The sequence below is a fragment of the Euleptes europaea genome, chromosome 5, assembly GCF_029931775.1.
Source record: "Euleptes europaea isolate rEulEur1 chromosome 5, rEulEur1.hap1, whole genome shotgun sequence".
Classification (NCBI taxonomy): Eukaryota; Metazoa; Chordata; class Lepidosauria; order Squamata; family Sphaerodactylidae; genus Euleptes; species Euleptes europaea.
The window spans coordinates 18,772,772-18,790,971 of record NC_079316.1 but is presented as its reverse complement, the minus strand read 5'-3'; the positions used below and the strand labels follow the sequence as shown (position 1 = coordinate 18,790,971).

The 18,200-nt window shown below is 43.7% G+C and overlaps 1 protein-coding gene across 1 annotated transcript in view; it reads left to right on the top strand.

The window, feature by feature from the left end:
• Window positions 1-18,200, top strand: part of FNDC3B (fibronectin type III domain containing 3B) — a 327,633-nt gene that overhangs the window by 173,674 nt on the left and 135,759 nt on the right. Inside the window, exons 4-5 of the mRNA XM_056849976.1 lie at window positions 6,671-6,747; window positions 16,462-16,705. Of these exons, the coding sequence (XP_056705954.1) occupies window positions 6,671-6,747; window positions 16,462-16,705 (321 nt within the window). The remainder of the gene's footprint in view (window positions 1-6,670; window positions 6,748-16,461; window positions 16,706-18,200) is intronic.

Here is an 18,200-nt window from a genome sequence, read left to right as displayed (position 1 = left end):
CTGGAAGAGTGATGGGAACACAGAGCGTGTGGTGTTGCCAGATTTAAATATGCTTATGCACTCAACGAGGCTGTAGAATTACTTGTGTAGTGCTAACAGGGACACTCCCGGGGTCACAGAAATAATTGATTTTTTTTGGTTGCTTGCTTGTTCGTTGCTTTGTTGGCCTTTTAAAACGTGCGAAACGCTTTACAGTCTCATTCAGACTTGCGGTGATCTCTTGAGAGAACAGATGCAAATTAACTATTGCAAGATGAGATGAGCTCTCTTTTTAAAAAAAAAATTAGAGAATTGAGACAGCCCCAGTTTTCTGAGCGCCACCCTGTTCCTTGGTCACAATGAAGAGTAGCAGACATTAGCTTCAATATATGAAACTTACTATTATAATGCACAGCAGATTTACAGTATAACACAGTGTAATTTAATAATTATTCCAATTTAAAAATCTCTCATTTTCTAAGCTTGTACAGCAAAAGTCCCTAATGATCAGAAATGCCGGCAGGAACTGGTTGTTAATATCTACATTACATTTTTCTTTGAATAGCCAGTATTTCAGAGTTGGTTGCCAATTGGCACAATCACACCCACACAATTACTGGAGAGCAGGGGGCTTATTCTGAGCTCTGGTACTTGAACCATGTGGACAATTCCCTCTTGATAAAAGTATGAACACATAAATAAAGCTGCCCTGAACTGGACTAGACCATCAGTTCATCAAGATCAGTATTGCCTGCTCAGACTGGGGGCAGGACCCCAATTCTCTACCCTGACCCTACCCTTTCTTTCTTTTATGAGGACTGAAATTTCCAGGGTAAGGGAAATGGGGAGGACACGGGTTACCCCCACTGCCCATGGTCTGCTTGATCATAATCACCTTCAGCATAGTCACCTTCATCATAATCAATGGGTATACACCTAGCTTGGGAGGGAAGGCAGCAAGGTATAGCCCGATCCCGTCAGATGTCGGAAGCTAAGCAGGGTCAGCCCTGGTTAGTACTTGGATTGGAGACCACCAAGGAATAGCAGGGTTGCTATGCAGAGGAAGGCACCGGCAAACCACCTCTGTTAGTCTCTTGGCTTGAAAAACCCATAAGGGGTCTCCATAAGTCAGCTGTGGCTTGGCAGCACTCTACACACACACACACCCCTTAAAAAAATCAGCTACCTTGACGGTCACAGACCATCAAGGTGCAGAGGAGGGAATTTACTTTGTGCCTGCTAGAACCTTCTTCCGTTCCTCCTTAGCTGACCCTTGGGGCATGCACCAAGTAATTTGCAAACCATTGTTATGGCTGGAATGTGCAGGAGGTGTGCACAGGCTTCTGGTTTTATACAATGGCTGGCACACTGCAGTGTGTGCCCCAAGGTACCAGGGAATGGACAGAACTGAGAGAAGTGTATTTTATTTGGATATGCCAGCATGGTAAGTCCAGGGCTGGCTTCCTTTCCTTGCCTTCCTATTCCTGCTGCCTCTGGGGGTGGTGGCGATGGAGGGCGAATGACAAAAATAATGGCCATGAATTTTCAGGCCTCCCCCCAAACCCCCCCCCCCCGTGGGGAAAAATCCCAATCTGCCAACAACACTTCTAAAAAATCAAGATAACAAAAAGAGTTCCCTACCCAAAATGCGGATTTGAAATTATTATGAACAAAAATTTAAGAGCACATCCCTAGTGTTTTATTAAGCCCTAGGCTAGTCTACACCCTGTGCGAATCTGTGTGTCTGTGGGAACAGAATTGGGTCCTTATAAGCTATCTTGGCCAGTGTTTGGCGACAGGGTAAACTCTGAAAATATCTCCTCAAAATCAACAGTAAATATTTTAATTCCTTTAGCACTTAGCCTAGCAAAGTTTCTTTGTATTTATCTGATGTTCTTTAAAATGGGATGATTTGCTGCTGGGAGACAGTTTCTAGGTCTCCGACGCAGTTAACACTTGAATCTGTTTTGATAACAGTAGCGGGAGAGACGGGGGAAATAAGCGCATGTTAAAGTCATTTGACTAGCCCTGAAATAGAGGCAGCACGAAAAACCCTCCTCTAGCACTAAATCACTCACCTGTCCAACATTCTTGGAAACCTCTTTACCCAAATGACTTTAACAGTTTGCAGGTCACGCCTGAGGTTAAGAGACTGCTTGCATGGTGCGGATCAGATGATAAAATGCAATCTTTTTTTACTGAAGCGCAAGCATTGGCAGATGGCAGCTCTGGCCTGGGGGGGCATTAATCAGTTTTTTTAAATTATTTCTGGGAGATGTTGATTGTGGCATCACCTATAGCTGCAGGAAGATCCTGGTAGGGATGAATGAATTGTATGTGCATGAGGGCTAGTTATAATTTAGAAGAAGAAGAGTTGGTTGGAGAACCGGGCTTGATTCCCCACTCCTCCACATGAGCGGCAAATGCTAATCTGGTGAACTGGGTTGGTTTCCCCATTCCTATGCAAGAAGCCAGCTGAGTGATCTTGGGCTAGTCACAGCTCTCTTTGAGCTCTCTCCACCCCACCTACCTCACAGGGTGTCTGTTGTGGGGAGGAGAAGGGAAGGTGATTGTAAGCCAGTTTGATTCTTCCTTAAGTGGTCGAGAAAGTCGGCATATAAAAAAACCAACTCTTCTTCTTCTTCCTGCTTTTCTCTACCTTTAAGTGGCTTACCCTTCCCCTCCCCACAACAGACACCTTGAGAGCTAGGTGAGGCTGAGAGAGCTCTGGGAGAACTGTGACTAAGTCAAGGTCACCTAGCTGGCTTCGTGTGTAGGAGTGGGGAAACCAATCTGGCTCACCAGATTAGAGTCCGACGCTCTTAACCACTACCCCATGCTGGCTCCCAGTACAGTCCTGATCCAGCTAAATTGAGTAATAACTAAGCAATGAAAAAAGTTAGCCATAACTAACTGAGGTCCAGTTGATTTTAATAGGACTTTGATCTGAATTTATCTGGATTGAAGCCTGTAGTTTCTTTGTGTGAGAGCCCAGCTTGGAGAGTCAGTACCAGTCAGAGCAGAGCTCAGCTAGGTGAACTTGACCAGGCTTGGCTAGATATAAGAAAGCTTCACCATGGAAATGCAAAGCTCCGCTGCTTCCTGGGAAGTCAAGCTGGTGTTTTTATCGATGCATAGAATTGGAAAGAGATTGTGTCTGTAGCCATACTTCCGTCTTTAACATGCACACATTAAAAACCCTTTCCCTCATAATTTTACTTACCTATAATTTCTACTGGTGAATTTAGAGTAGCACATTATGCTTGCAGTTATTATGCTAAAAGGCCGGTTGCAATGTAGCCGCTATATTTATCCATGGTTTTTTAAAGGGCAACGGCCCGTTGACCAAAAAGAGAGCCTGTATAAAAATGAAAATGTCTTATTTTAAAATAAACTCACCAGCTACTTGTCCAAGTGTAAAAATCTTGCATGTCTTCCAAAAGTTGTCCATGCTTTTTGCAGTCCTCATGCATTCCAAAGCTGGGGAGCAAGATTATCTGTTCACGCCTTTGTTGTTTGAACAGTGTTCTAAAGAGAGCATCCTCGGATTGGTAGAGATCATTGACAGATTGCGGCTCTGTGGTACAGTGCGTCTTTAGTTCTTCCCACATCCAGGTAAAGAATCTCTGGGAACAGGTGCTTGGTAAGACCTTTTTGTTCTAAATCCCAGAGAGCTGGCAATAGCTAAATGGACCAGTTCTCTAATTCAGGGGAAAGAAGTGTCATATGGTTGTAAAGGGGTGCTCTTTTTCCAAGTCGGAACCCAGTCCTTTAATTCATGATAACCTAAAAGCCTGTCAGAATTTATTGAACCTTGTATAACCCGAATTTGCCAACCAGGTTAAGCCATAGTTAAGTCAAGGTGTTGCTGACTCCATTTTGGTTAGAACCCTGCAACACAGGAATAAGATCAGGGGGCTTCTCCACTGTTCCTTGTACATAAATTACAGTGGGTAGCCAAGTTAGTCTGTCAGCAGCAGTAGAAAAGAGCAAGAGTCCAGTAGCACCTTAAAGACTACCAAAAATTTTGGCAGGGTATGAGCTTTTGTGAGCCACAGCTCAGTTCTTCAGATACAGCTAGAATGTGCTGTAAGTCATGGTGTTGCTGACTCCGTTTTGGTTAGAGCCTAGCACCTCAGGAATAAGATAATGGGGTTTCCCAATTGTTCTTTTCGCAGTTTCCCTATTTGTCTTTTTTTTTTTTTTAAATCTAGATTTATATAGCTTACGTTTGCAAAGACCCCTAACACTTATGGCACATGCCTTTCTGGATTTGCATTTGATACTTGAGCTAGGAGTTTGCACATCCAGGACTGGAGTTCTGAGTGGAAACTTTAAGCCTCTTGCTTATATAACCACATTCCTGGGTTAATCCAAACTGCTGAAGTAATGAGTTTCGTGGTCTTCATATGTTCCTGAGACGGCTCTTCACATATGTGAAAACTGAGTGTGATTGGAAACTTGACTCCCGGCTCTCAAAGGGAAAGTTTATCTAGGCCAGCAAGCCAGGAACTGCGGCTCTTGCGCATGGCAACTCACTTTGCCACTGAACTCTGTTGTGCTCACTTGCAGCCATGAGCATGAATGCAAACTGTACATTTCAGATGCGAACATTGTGGAAAGAGACGTTATCTCCAGAATTAAATAGCAACCGTCATGCTTGCCCAAGGATGTTGATTTTATGTTTAGACATTACAGCAAGCTGAAAGTTTTACAGGCGCAGACTTGTCCTGGTTTTAACATGAGTGATGTTTCTGTTTATGGCTTGTGAAGGTTTAGACATATGAAATCATGTCTGTAGATCTTTTTTTCTTTCTGCGCTGCTCGTGTGGATCAAACACCAGATCTCAGGAGTTGGTGGAGTGTACATGGGTGTCATGTAGTGTGAGGGGCTGTGGTTCAGTGGTAGATCCTCTGCCTGAAATGCAGAAGGTCCTAGGTTCAATCCCCGGCACCTCCAGTTAAAGGGTCTAGGCAAGTAGGTGATATGAAAGACCTCTGCCTGAGACCCTGGAGAGCCACTGCCAGTCAGAGTAGACAATACTGACTTGGATGGACCAAGCGTCTGATTCAGTACAAGGCAGCTTCATGTGTTCATGTGACTAGTTAATTTGATGGCGCAAAGATTTCTGTTGCACTGGGGTTCAAAAACAAATGGGATTCTTCACTCCTGAGGAGGAGGTGCCAGCATCCACACCTACAGACTTGGCTACCACCAATGAGGTAGGTTTGAGCTTTAGGGTAGAGTGTGGGAATGAGCATAGAGCTGGAACAATGCAGGCTTGGTTTCCTGCTCGATTGGAAAGATCTATTGATCTCTGCCTGGCTGCTCCGCACAGCAAAAATAATCCCCAAGCCCAGAGGCGCAATATGGCGTAGTGGTTAAGAGTGGTGGACTCTAACCTGGAGAATCGTGTTGGTTTCCCCATTCCTCCACATGAGCGGTAGACTAATCTGGTGAGCCGGGTTTGTTTCCCCACTCCTACATATGAAGCCTGCTGGGTGACCTTGGGCAAGTCACAGCTCTTAGAGCTCACTCAGCCTCACCTACCTCACAAGGTGTCTGTTGTTGGGAGAGGAAGGGAAGGAGATTGTAAGTCAGTTTGATTCTCCTTAAAAAGTAGAGAAAATCAGCATATAAAAACCAACTCCTCCTCCTTCTTCTACTGCACAGGAACTGCTGTGCACTATAAATGCAATGACGGAGGGCTATGCTTTTAATCAGGAAGTCTGTGGCAGGGGTGAAACCTGAACAAGGCACATAGAGCTGGATTGAACTCAACAAAGGAAGCCATGGCCGCCTGTTTTGCATGACTTGAGCAAGGCTGCAAATGAAAGGATGTTTTGGAGGTAATTTATTCATAGGGCTGCTATAAGTCAGAGGCGACTTGACTGCACATAAGAGACACACAATGCATGTGGAGAAGTCTTCACTGTTAAGTTAGCTTTAAAGCCCTTTATGGCCTGGGAACAAGATACCTGAAGGACCATCTTCTCCATTGCTAACCTGTCGGACAGATGAGCTTATCCTTAGAGACTCTACTCTGAAGATAACCCTATGGGAGGCTATAAGATATAGCAGCTTCTCTACCATTTGGGACTCCCTCTTCTCAATTTGCGTTGTACTGCCTCATGTTTTTGGCGCCAGATCAAACCATTCCTCCTCCCCCATGATTGTTGTCAATTGTGTGGTTGCATGTTTAGTGCTTATTTCGCCTCTTTCTGTTGCTGTAGTATTGTAACACGTTAAATATTTTAATGTGCACTTTTTATTTGTAGGCGTTTGTGGTAGAATGTTGTGATTTTACGTTCCTTTTTTCCTGTTTCTTGGGAGACGCTTTGAACAACTATCGGAGAAGCCGTTTCAGACTTATATTGCAAATAATCTTTGGTGGGACAGCAGCACCTAACTCCTCAAAAATGCACAGGTGGACATTTCTGAATATCTCTGGTGGCGATGTGGGTTCAGGGATGGTAGCAGGAAGTAGAAGTGTGTCTAAATGCATATAAAAATATAATGCTGTGACTTACGTTGGCCTCTTCCCATATAGATGAAAAGTGCCAGGATCTTGATACTGGTTCTGGTCCTATACATTTCCTGGAGGCTTTCAGTGCAGTATGTAAGAGCTCAAAGTGTATCGTAACCACTCAATTTTCTTTCTTTCCTCCTTCCCTCTCTGTGCCTACACAGGACCAGCGGAGGTTCCCATGATGTCACCCAACGGATCCATTCCTCCCATACATGTGCCTCCAGGTTATATATCACAGGTATGGTGCTTTTAGAACAATTTGATTACTGCCAGGGCTGTATATATTCCATTCCACATGAACAGAGGAGAAGTGTACAACTGGGTGCTACTGAGCATGGAATCCCGCATCCTATATTTTTTCTAAACGCGAGCTTCTAGTCCTTATCGCTATGAAGATATACTTGATAGTGAAGGGGGGGAAATCTCAGCTTATTGAAATAGGGTTGGCTTGTCTCTTGGGATATTTCCCTCGGTCCCCTCACAAGTTATTCACCCACTATTTACCTAAGGTAACACAGGATATCTGCTCTATTCCTGCCTCTTTATAGGCTCCTGAGCCCTATGTCCCTATACTATAGATGTCTGAGATCCTTTTCCCCAAGCCCTGTCTGAGGCAATGACAGACTTTCCCTCCACTTATATGTCCTCCCAGAGGTTCCACAGCCTCTCATCGGCTGATGCCACTTAGTACCAGCCTAGTACCCCATAGTCAGGGATTTGTTGGGATGTCTGGAGGGTGGGCTAGAGGCCGTCCATCACACGGATGTAAGAGAAATCTAATGTTTTCTGCTAAATTGGAAGTCACTAATATGTCTGAGTACATACTGAAGTCGGGAGGAGGGCACAGGGCTTATCCGCCACAGTGCATGTTGCTATTTTCAATCTTTCTGCCTGTCCTGAGAAGCAAAAAAATTAGGTCAGTGGGTATAGTTGCATGATCTATGTATTTGCAGCAATAATAATAGTGGTACCTGTTTACTGTGACCATTTTTGTTCTCTCTATTATCTGTCACCTTTTCATCCCACCCTTTCTCTGAGGAGCTTAGGGCAGCATACGTGTTTCTTTCCTCCATTTTATCCTCACGGCAACCCTTTAAAGTAGGTTAGGCTGAGATAAAATAGTGATCCTGACAGCACCCACTGAGCTTCATGACTGAGGGAGGATTTGAACCCACATCTCTCCAGTCCTGGTCCAATATCCTGTTTTCCCTCAAATTGAACTAGTCACGGCCAATGCCTCTGACTGCTTCTGCTTTCCCCCCTCTATATTTCCTGCATTGTGTAGGGGGTCGGACTAGATGATCCTGGTGGTCCCTTCCAACTCTGTGATGGTTAAGGCAAATGTATTTCCCTAACAGATGTCAAAGGTTTCTGTTTCTTCTTCCCTGTTGTCACCATCTAATTCCATAGAAGGATGGTACGTTTCTAGTGGTCTGTAAATCTTCAGCGGAAAAATACCATACTTTCAATTAAATGGCCATGATATTTTCTGAGACTGAACTTCGGGTTCTCTGCCCCCTTATGAAAAACTTCCCACCAGCTGGTCTGACGCAATGCGCTTTCTGTCACTACTAATTGTATCTGCTTCCCTGATCCGTAGTTCAAGAGAACTGCATTATAGCTTAGCAGACATCTTCAAAAGAGATAATGCAGAGGCTCAAAAGCATTGATCCAGATGTTACTCACACACATGTGGGGGGGGTCATCACTTGGAACATTATCAGGAAATCATTAGAAATCAAACAAAACTGTATTTTTGAGGCAGATTTCATAGAAATGGTTTTCAGTTTTAACCAACCAGGTTTTTAATTAAACAAATGTGTGCTCGGTATTGAAAATTCGCTCAAAATAATACTGATTAATGTTTGCAAGTATGTAATCCCAGTTGATAGAATCATAGAGTTGGAAGGGACCACCAGGGTCATCTAGTCCAACCCCCTGCACGATGCCAGAAACTCACAGCTACCTCCCCCACACACACCCAGTGACCCCTAGAAGATGGCCAAGATGCTCTCCCTCCCATGAACTGCCCAAGGTCATAGAATCAGCATTGCTGACAGATGGCCATCTAACCTCTGCTTAAAAACCTCCAGGGAAGGAGCACTTACCACCTCTCGAGGAAGTCTGTTCCACTGAGGAACTGCTGTAACTGTTGGAAACTCTTTTGATTTAATTTCAACCCATTGGTTCTGGTTCGACTTTCTGGGGCAACAGAAAACAACTCGGCACCCTTCTCTATGTGACAGCCCTTCAAGTACTTGAAATTTTTTTGATGATTTTTCTTTCATCTTTAGTTTGCCTTGTGTTTGTTTATCCATTTACCCATTAATTATCTATTGGCCCATTTTCATCCTTCCATTGTGGAGCTCAGGGAAATGTACCTGGTTTGGCCCTTTTTATCCTTTGAGGTAGGTTAGGCTGAGAGGAAATAGCTGGCCCAGAGTCATCTAGCGAGTTTAATGGTAAATGAGGTTTTCAGTCTGGGCTCCTTATTCTGATAGTCTAACCACTACATGATGCTGGATATCATAAAAACATAAGAAAGGCCATGCTGGATCGGACCAAGGTCCATTAAGTCCAGCAGTCTGTTCACACAGTGGCCAACCAAGTGCCATTATCATGTGATTATCTGTGGGTAACCAGAATGAGCTTTCTTGCTTTTATGAGTCCACTACAGGTAAGGTATTGTCATCATCTGGTTTTGCTCTTGTGTGCTTCTTTTTTGTGAGAACAGCTCCCCGTTGCCTCTCATCAACATTGACTGGCAACAGCAAATGGTATTCTGAGCGCTTTACTTTATACTACCTCAGTATACCAGTAATAGTGATACTAAAACTTTCAAAAAATTACAAAATGGTTAAAATGCTAAGGATTTTATTTCAAAAGACACAGCTTGGAATTATGACCTTGAATCTATGGGCCTGAAGTGCACAGCCTCGGAGTTGCTCTGCTGGATGGGATCAAAAGACCGTCTAGGGCAGCCTTTCACATCTAAGCTTCACTGGCCAAATGCTGAGAGGGGAACTAAAAGCCAAGAATCTGGTATCGAGTGAGATATTGCTACTATACCTAAAGTTTTCCATCTAGCTGTCATGGCCAGTAGCCATTAACAAGGGAATGCGCTCTTGAAACTACTCTAATACAAAGTGGGACCTGTTCCTGCCAATTAAAAGAGGTTTAATGTTTTATCAAGATACACGCTAGAGCATGACCGTGAGACCAAAGAGGTTATGGAATAACCATTCCCATAGATGTCTCCCACTGGTAACGCTTCATAAAATATATGAGGCCCACCTTTTCTGTTCCCCTTACCTTGAGCGGGCCTTGGGTCGCCTTTTCTCTGTCCCTAGAAATAAGAGGGAGAAGAGGCATCCAAAAACCCAACTGTATGCTGTTTCTTTAAATCAGAAGTTGACGACATGTTTGTCCTCAGGGGAATACAGTGTTTTGCACAAAGCTGACCCCTCTATGGTGGTTGAGCCCAACAATAAAGTTCGTTTCAGAGGGTAGCGGTGTTGTTCTTCAATGGAATAGCTACATTCGAGTCTAGTAGGACTTTCGAAACTAACAAGATTTTCGGGGTATGAGCTGTTGAGAGTCAACGCTTTCTTCTCCATTTCTACTGGTATCTGATGAAGGGAGCCTGGACTCTCATACCCCACAAATCTTGTCAGTCTGAAATGTGCTACTGGACTCGAATCTAGCTATAATAAAGTTAGCATTATCAAACCAGAAGGGATTCAGAGTTATGGCTCGCACTTCCTTAGGCATCACTGGGGCATTTCATGCTTAGTTTCAAAGAAATTAACGTCCAGCTGTGGTTGGAGATCTGATGTTCCCACAAATGGAGTGAGTTTGCTGAGGTGTCTCTCCCTTGTGCCTTCCTCTTCCCCCTCCAGAGCGCCTTCCACAAAAGTGTGTACTGAGGGTTGGGCAAACCCTCCAGAAGAATATGCCACACAGCATAGCATAAGAAGCTGTAACACAAAGGGACGATTGGATGGGATCTGCCCCCCTTAGGCTTGCGCAGACAAGAACCTTGATATACCATTCCAGAGTGCCCTTTGACCTTTAGAAGCTGCTCTTCAAGAGGAGAGGGGCTCTGGGGGAAGGGGAATTTGATTAATTTCCTTCCACAAACTTGCTCCTTTCACGGAAGCCTCAAATCCAGACCATCCTCTTTTCCAACTTGAAAACAGTTAATATTTGGTCACCTTGCTTATGTCTGGGCTGGCCAGATATTTGTTGTGCCCTGCCAGTTTGCCCATCTCTGCTCTGAATTTTCAAGAAGACAACCGAGGTTCATTAAATAAGCCTTGACATAGCTTTTGAGTAAGATCTGCTTCTAAATAAAGCAGCTGGTAGTGTAATTGTAGGAAAAACCTATATTTTGTCTTTTTTTCTTCATTCAGTTGAAATGTACTTCCCCGCCATGTGGAAAATGAATGTTCTGCTTCACAAATGACTTCATGCTAAATAACAGCTTGAAGCACGTAACAGTCACTGGTTTGCTTCTCTGTTGTTATTTGTTGGTGCTGATTTTATAATAGCTGTGTTTGCCTCTTATTTGACTGTGTTGGTAATTAATAGGATTATTGAGTGATTATTCAATTTGCCTTCTGTTTATTTTGGCACTGGAACAACGAGGATGTAAAGGAAATGAGGACGCTCCAGTTTGTGAAGAAAAACACATTTTGACTTGGGTCTGGGTTGCCCTTAAAAGTCTCCGTCTCAAGAGCTGGGCTGAAAACAGATTCCCGCTTAGAGAAATAACAAGGCCTATTAAGGCCCAGGCTAACCCGATCTTGTCAGATCTCAGAAGCTATGTGGGGTTGGCCCTGGTTAGTGTTTGGATGGGACAATCCAATGAAGTCCAGGGTTTCTACGCAGAGGCACCCAATGGCAAACCATCGCTGAATGTCTCTTGCCTTGAAAACCCTATGGGGTCGCCATAAGTTGGCTGCAACTTGGTTGGTTTTTATACTCTGCTTTTTTCTACCTTTAAGGAGTCTCAGAGCAGCTTACAATTGCCTTCCCTTTTCCTCCCCACAACAGGCACCTTGCGAGGTAGTTGGGGGCTGAGAGAGTTCTGAGAGAACTGTGACTAGCCCAAGATCACCCAGCGTGCTTCCTGTGGAGGAGTGGGGAATCAAACCCAGTTCTCATGAAAACATAAGAAAGGCCATGCTGGATCAGACCAAGGTCCATCAAGTCCAGCAGTCTGTTCACATAGTGGCCAACCAGGTGCCTCTAGGAAGCCCACAAACAAGATAACTACAGCTGTGGCCTCATAGGGCCATTGCTGATCATTTTGGGCGCTCTTTTCTGCACCTTCTCAAGCTCTGCAATATCCTTTTTTAGGTGTGGTGATCAGAATTGTACACAGTATTCCAAGTGTGGTCTTCACCATAGATTTGCACAAGGGCAGTATGATAGCAGTAGTTTTATTCTCTATTCCTTGTCTAATTACGGCCAGCATGGAATTTGCCTTTTACACGCTGGGTTGATTAGCGTCCATTGCTCTTAACCACTACACCACGCTGCTGCACATGCACCCCTGCATCTCCTGGTAGGTGTCCTCAGACCACTAGATGCTAGTTAAACTTGGATGGGGGGAGGTTGCCTTTCTGCCCTCCGAGTCCCCATAGGAATCCCTTCCCCCCCATGGCTTTGACTTGCTAATAATTCTACTTGGGATTTTTTTTTTTTTTGTCCATCAAGTCATAGCTGAATTATGGCACAGCAACCCTGGAATTCCTTGGTGGTCTCCCATCCAAATACTAATCAGGGCCAGTTCTGCTTGACTTCTGAGATCTGACAAGTTGGGGCTAGCCTGGGCTATCCACGTCAAAGCCTACTTGGGATACCCAGAACACAAATACCCAGAATCTTGTTAACAAACTGAACCTCCGTGTTCAGAGATGGCAGGCCTTTGAAATACCAGTTGCTGGAAAGGGGCAATGGTTGGGGGAAGTTTTGGCCTTCGTGCCTTTCTTGTGGGCTTTCCAGAGGTGTCTGGCCTCTGTGGACTAATTTGGCCTTACAGTGTGTCCCAGCAGCATACAGATAACAATGTAAACAAAATGCTGGTCGGCTCAATAGCCCATATTAAGGTCTGTAAAACAGTAGACTTCACACACAAGATTCACAGCATAACTCAAGCTACTGATAGTGTGAGGCTAACTCCCTGTATAACCCTTGTTTTACGTGTTTTGGTTGTGGATGTCCAGGGTCTCAGGCAAAGGTGTCTTTTTTCAGTTCCCGCTGCATAAGGTCTTTTTAAAACGAGATACGAAGGCTTGATCTTGTATACAAAGTGTATGTTTGTGGAAGGGCTGGCTTTTAGGTATTTTGTATGTATATATGCTGTTTTTTGTTTGTTTGTGGATGTGAGTGCTGACTCATGCTGTTTTATATTGTCATTTGAAGTCAGTTCATTGCATGGTATGGATGTTCTTCACTGTTTGATTGGAAGCAAGTTTGGCATGTGGTTTTTGCTGGCTTGTGCACTTCCTGCAGGAGCTTTCTTTTGAAATGGCTGTGGTGTGTGATAAAAGTTACGCTGCATTCATTGTGCTTAGTCAAGAGGCTTAGACGTCTGCATAGGATGGTAGCGTTATGCAGGTTCAGCAAGCCATATTGTGTATGATTAATGTCCTATTTTGTGGCAAGTGTGTTCTCCCCTTCCTCAAGGGATCCTAGCCAATCAGGGATCACATAGTAAACATGATGATGTCACATGAACACATGAAGCTGCCTTCTACTGAATCAGACCCCTGGTCCATCCAAGTCAGTATTGTCTACTCAGACCGGAACTGGCTCTCCAGGGTCTCAGGCAGAGGTCTTTCACATCACCCACTGCCTGGTTCTTTCACCTGGAGATGCTGGGGATTGAACCTGGGACCTTCTGCATGCCAAGCAGATGCTCTACCACTGAGCCACAGCCCCTCCCTTCATGTCCTCATGAAGCTAAATTTGGTTGGCTACATAGCATTATGACATCACTGAAGGCAAGCGAAGCCAACTGACGGCAAGGCAGTGATCCCTAGTACAGGCATTTCCTTAGAGTGGGCCAACACTTCCAACCTGTTTTGAAAGAGACCCTGTAGCATTGCCAACAAGGGCCACTTTCTGTTGCTGACCGAGGTTTCCCGAAAAAGACCTCACCCCCTTTCAGCAGAGCTCTATTCCTACCCCAATCCAAAACGTACTCTCTTGAGGAAAATTATGGAGGCTTATAGACACAGACTTCTAGACTAGAAATATTGGGCTGCTAATACATGTAAAGTTCAGTAGAACCTTATCTAACCCTGAAATAAGTGTAGAAGCCATCTCTTTACTAAGTATTAAATCAATCTGTACAAATGTGAGAAAGTAGAGAATTGTTATCCCCAAGGTAACAATGAAAGTAAAGTTTACCTTATAAACATGGCTATAAACTCTTAGTCTGTCAATAGAGATTTCCCCCCTAAACCTGTACAATTCCAATGAATATAACCATTCATTTGTCAAAATTCAGCCAAAGTGAAGTCCTTTGAAAACCCATCAGGAAAGCTAACAATAAGTGGACTGTGCCAATAACATGAAAGATGCACAAAACCTACAGAGCCCTGCGCACAGCATATTGTTAGGGTTGTGCAAAAAATTAAGGGGGGGGGGTAAATTTTGGGTTTGGAGTTATTGGACCCAATTTTATTTCAGGAATCCTGATACCGGTAAATAGGTATTCCAGCTTTTTAAAGGTTATCATGAAAAAATTCAGGTCCATTTTACCTATGGATTTTTTCCCCGAAGCTCCTGCGGGGGCATTTTGAGGGGCAGAGTTTCCAAATTTTCAGGTTAGCTGCGAGGGACTCTCTTTGCATGAATCCCAAAGTTTGGTAAAGTTTGGGTCAGGGGGCATTGTGAATCCCCACGTATTCTCTGATGTTAATATGGCCACTATAGACGATAGTGGCCGTATTAACATCAGAGAATACATGAGAAACTTTTTTTAGGAGCTCGGGGGGGGGGGCATTTTTAGAGGTAGAGTTACCAAATGTTCAGGGTAGCTGAAAGGGAATCTCCTTACACGAACCTCAAAGTTTGGGTCAGGGGGTCCAATTTTATTCACAATGCTTTTTTTATGGAGAAGGGGGTGACCCCTTTGGGGGCCTATAAAATTGAACTCCTTGTCCCAAGCTGTACCAAACTTTGTGGTTTAAGGAGAATCCCTTGCAGCTACCTTGAAAATTTGATAACTCTATCTCTAAAAATCCCCCCCACCCCGGAGCTCCTAAAAAATTCCCATAGAAAAAAGCCTTGGGAAAGCCGAATAAGCTGAATACCCATTTGGCTGATTCGGCAATCAGCTATCCGACTTAGGCTTTTTTCTCTATTGCAATATTCGGCCCCAAATAAACCCTGAAAAAGCTTAAATGTCTTTTTTCGGGTTTATTTTCGGGTCAGTAAACCCGATTTGCACAGCCCTACATATTATACATGTTGTGTTAGATTCTGTAGGTGTACCGAACAGTGACTAAAAATGCATCAGGAATTACTTGCACCTTCAGCTGGTGAAGGACCTTGGCCCAGTGAGAGGGCACATGGTTTGCTTAACGGCAACCTGATTATTAAACCCTGGTACCTCCAATGAAATGGGATTATAAGTGACTATTGGTAAAGTCCTGCCTGATCCTGGAGAGGTGCTGCCAATCTGAGAAGACAATACTGGTTAGAATAATAATAGAATTTAAAAAAGTTAGAAGGGACCCACAGACCATTCAGTGCAACCCTTTATGCAGTGTAGGATAACCTAAAGCACCTCTGACAAATGGTCATCCCTCCTCCACTAAAATAACCCCCCAAGGAAGGAGAACCCACCACATCCCTGGGCAACCAGTTGTAGCATTGAACTGCCCTTATTGTTAAAAAGCTTTTCCTAATATTGCGCTCATATCTACCCATCCGTAATTCAAAACCATTATTGCGAGTCCTATCTTCCATCACCAACTGGAACAGTTCCATAGCCTCTTCAGAATGACTTCAAATACTTAAGAAGAGTAATCATATCCCCCCCCAACCTCCTCCTCTCCAGGCTGAACACCCTCAATTCCCTCAGCCTCTCTTCATAGGGCTTCATCTCTTCCCTTTCCCCAAGGGCTTATCTCACATCCTAGGGTATCAGAGTATCAAAGCCCTATTTGGAGCGAAAGGGGATAAATCCATGGGCAGGTTCTGCAATCCTTGCCTTTTTTATAATTTAAAAATCAGACACTACGACCTCCAAACCCATGTTCCTACATAATTAGGGCAGTTTTATGTCTATACATGTGTACCTGTTGCTGTCATGACTAATATGGCCGACTTTTCAGTTCAGCTCTTCTATATCCATTTGAGATAGTTCATTAACCTTTTGGATTCTCAAAGGTCTCATATGCCATTTACTCTATTTAACTTTTATGGGTAATGCTCGTAATTCCATTAGGCAAGGTTTGTCCCTTAGAAGGACTAGTTATGTCTGTCTTAATTTCTCACTTTTCAGTTCAGCTCTACTATATCCATTTGAGATAGTTCATTAACCTTTTGGATTCTCAAAGGTCTCATATGTCATTTAAAGTTACTCTATTTAAGTTTTATGGGTAATGCTCTTCATTCCATTAGGCAAGGTTTGTCCCTTAGAAGGACTAGTTATGTCTGTTAGTTTCATTTGCTCGAAATACAAAATCTCATTGCTTAAACCAATTACAGGATGCCTTGCTATATAATTAGTGTAGCTGCCTGAATGTCTGCCGTACGATATATTACCACAGAAATTGCTGGCGTTGGATATATATAGATCTAGACGTTATTCTTCTGAACCATGAAAAGCTGACTGACAAAAAAATGAAACTGGAGAAAAACATGTACATTACAACATTATTTCAGGGGTAAATTATACCAATTATATTAATCTGCCTACTTTCCTTCACAGGTAATAGAAGACAACACAGGCGTTCGCAGGGTGGTGGTGACCCCCCAGTCTCCGGAGTGTTATCCTCCCAGTTATCCTTCTGCCATTTCTCCAACCCACCACTTACCACCGTACCTTGCACATCATCCACATTTCATCCATAACTCTCATACGGCTTTCTACCCACCGGTCACTGGGCCTGGAGACCTGCCTCCCCAGTTTTTCCCTCAGCATCATCTTCCCCCTACAATTTATGGAGAGCAAGGTGAGTTAACAATTAGCTAGGGTGTTCTGATCTGTTCTGTGCTGTACTTATAGTCAGTGAGGCACCGCAAATAGCTAAAACAAGGAAAACCCGCGTTTTGCTGCTTCTGAACCTCACTGGGTACCCTTCAGGTAATCACTACATCTCCTTTTTACCAACCTCATACTGTGGTTGTTAGGAAAAAATTGGGGGAGAGGGGAAATAAACATGAATATTGATACAGATCCTTGGAAGAAGGGAGGAATAATGAATACTTGGATGAGCTTCCCCAATATGATGATTTTGGCTATTGTATTGTCCCTTGCCCATGTTTGGCGCCATTTGGGTGTTAATATAGAAATGAGAAAGTCAGGTCCCTGCTTCCAAATTTCTGCTTGGCTGTTAACTCACTGGACAGTGTTGGGCAAACCTCGGCTTTAATGTGGTTGGAATTTCAGAACCTGCGTGGGTTCGCTTTTTGCAACAGGCACGTACAGTAGGAAACTGAGAAGAGAGGGTAATGTGCAAGGAGGAAAAGGAACATACATATAATGTCTCCTCCTCTAGATCTTTAAACCCTAAGGCCGCACCCTCCCCCACCCTGTCTGTCATATGGGGCCTTCTTATTGGCAGGATGATTGGAAGGAATTACTGAGGTAATTTATGTGAAGTGCTCTTAGCCCAATCCTAACCACAAGGAGAGAATGGGTCTGAAATAGTGGGATTTAGATTTATGCACAGCATTCGGAAGAAATGCCTAATAAGCATGTCAGAGAGATGGGGACTTTCTTTCGTTGGAGGTCTTCAGTGGAATGCTGGGTGAGCTTCTCTCAGGGATGCCTCAAGCCAAAGGCATCCTATACTCAGGGAAGTATTCTGAAAACACTTACCTCTGCCAGACGTGGCTGAAGTAAACACGACACCCAGCCCCAGCAAATGGAGGTCCTGCACCTTTCTGCCCCATGTCATGTTAGTCATGCAGAGATTTCTAAAAAAAATGGCAAAAGAGAGGGGTGGGGGTTTTTTTGTCCAGTTTGGTTTTTTGCTTGACCTTGGAAAGAATGTGCAGTGGGTCATTGCAAAAGAGCCTTGTGGTCCCTGAAGGCAACATGGGAAATCCTTAATCACTTCCAAGGGTGTAAAATGAACTGAAGCTTAAAGAAGGAGGAAAACAACTTTATTTGTCTCCAAGTAATTTTCCTTGATGTCCTTTTGGTTCGGGCTTTTAAGCTAAATCTTTGGTATATATATGTATATATAAATTTAAATATTTTATATATAGATATGAAACCAAGAGGACCCTGTAAAATACTACACCTAAGTAAAGCAGGGGGAAAATTCTCAGTATCTAATGTGGCCATTCTTCACTTAAAATTGTTTTTAAATGTATTGCCGATTAGGATGAGATGGTTGCTAATCCTGTCCTGTCCCCAGCTGAGGTTAAGGTAGTCCCCTAAGCAAGCACTGGGTCATTACTGACCCATGGGGTGACGTCACCTCACTATATTTACTAGAC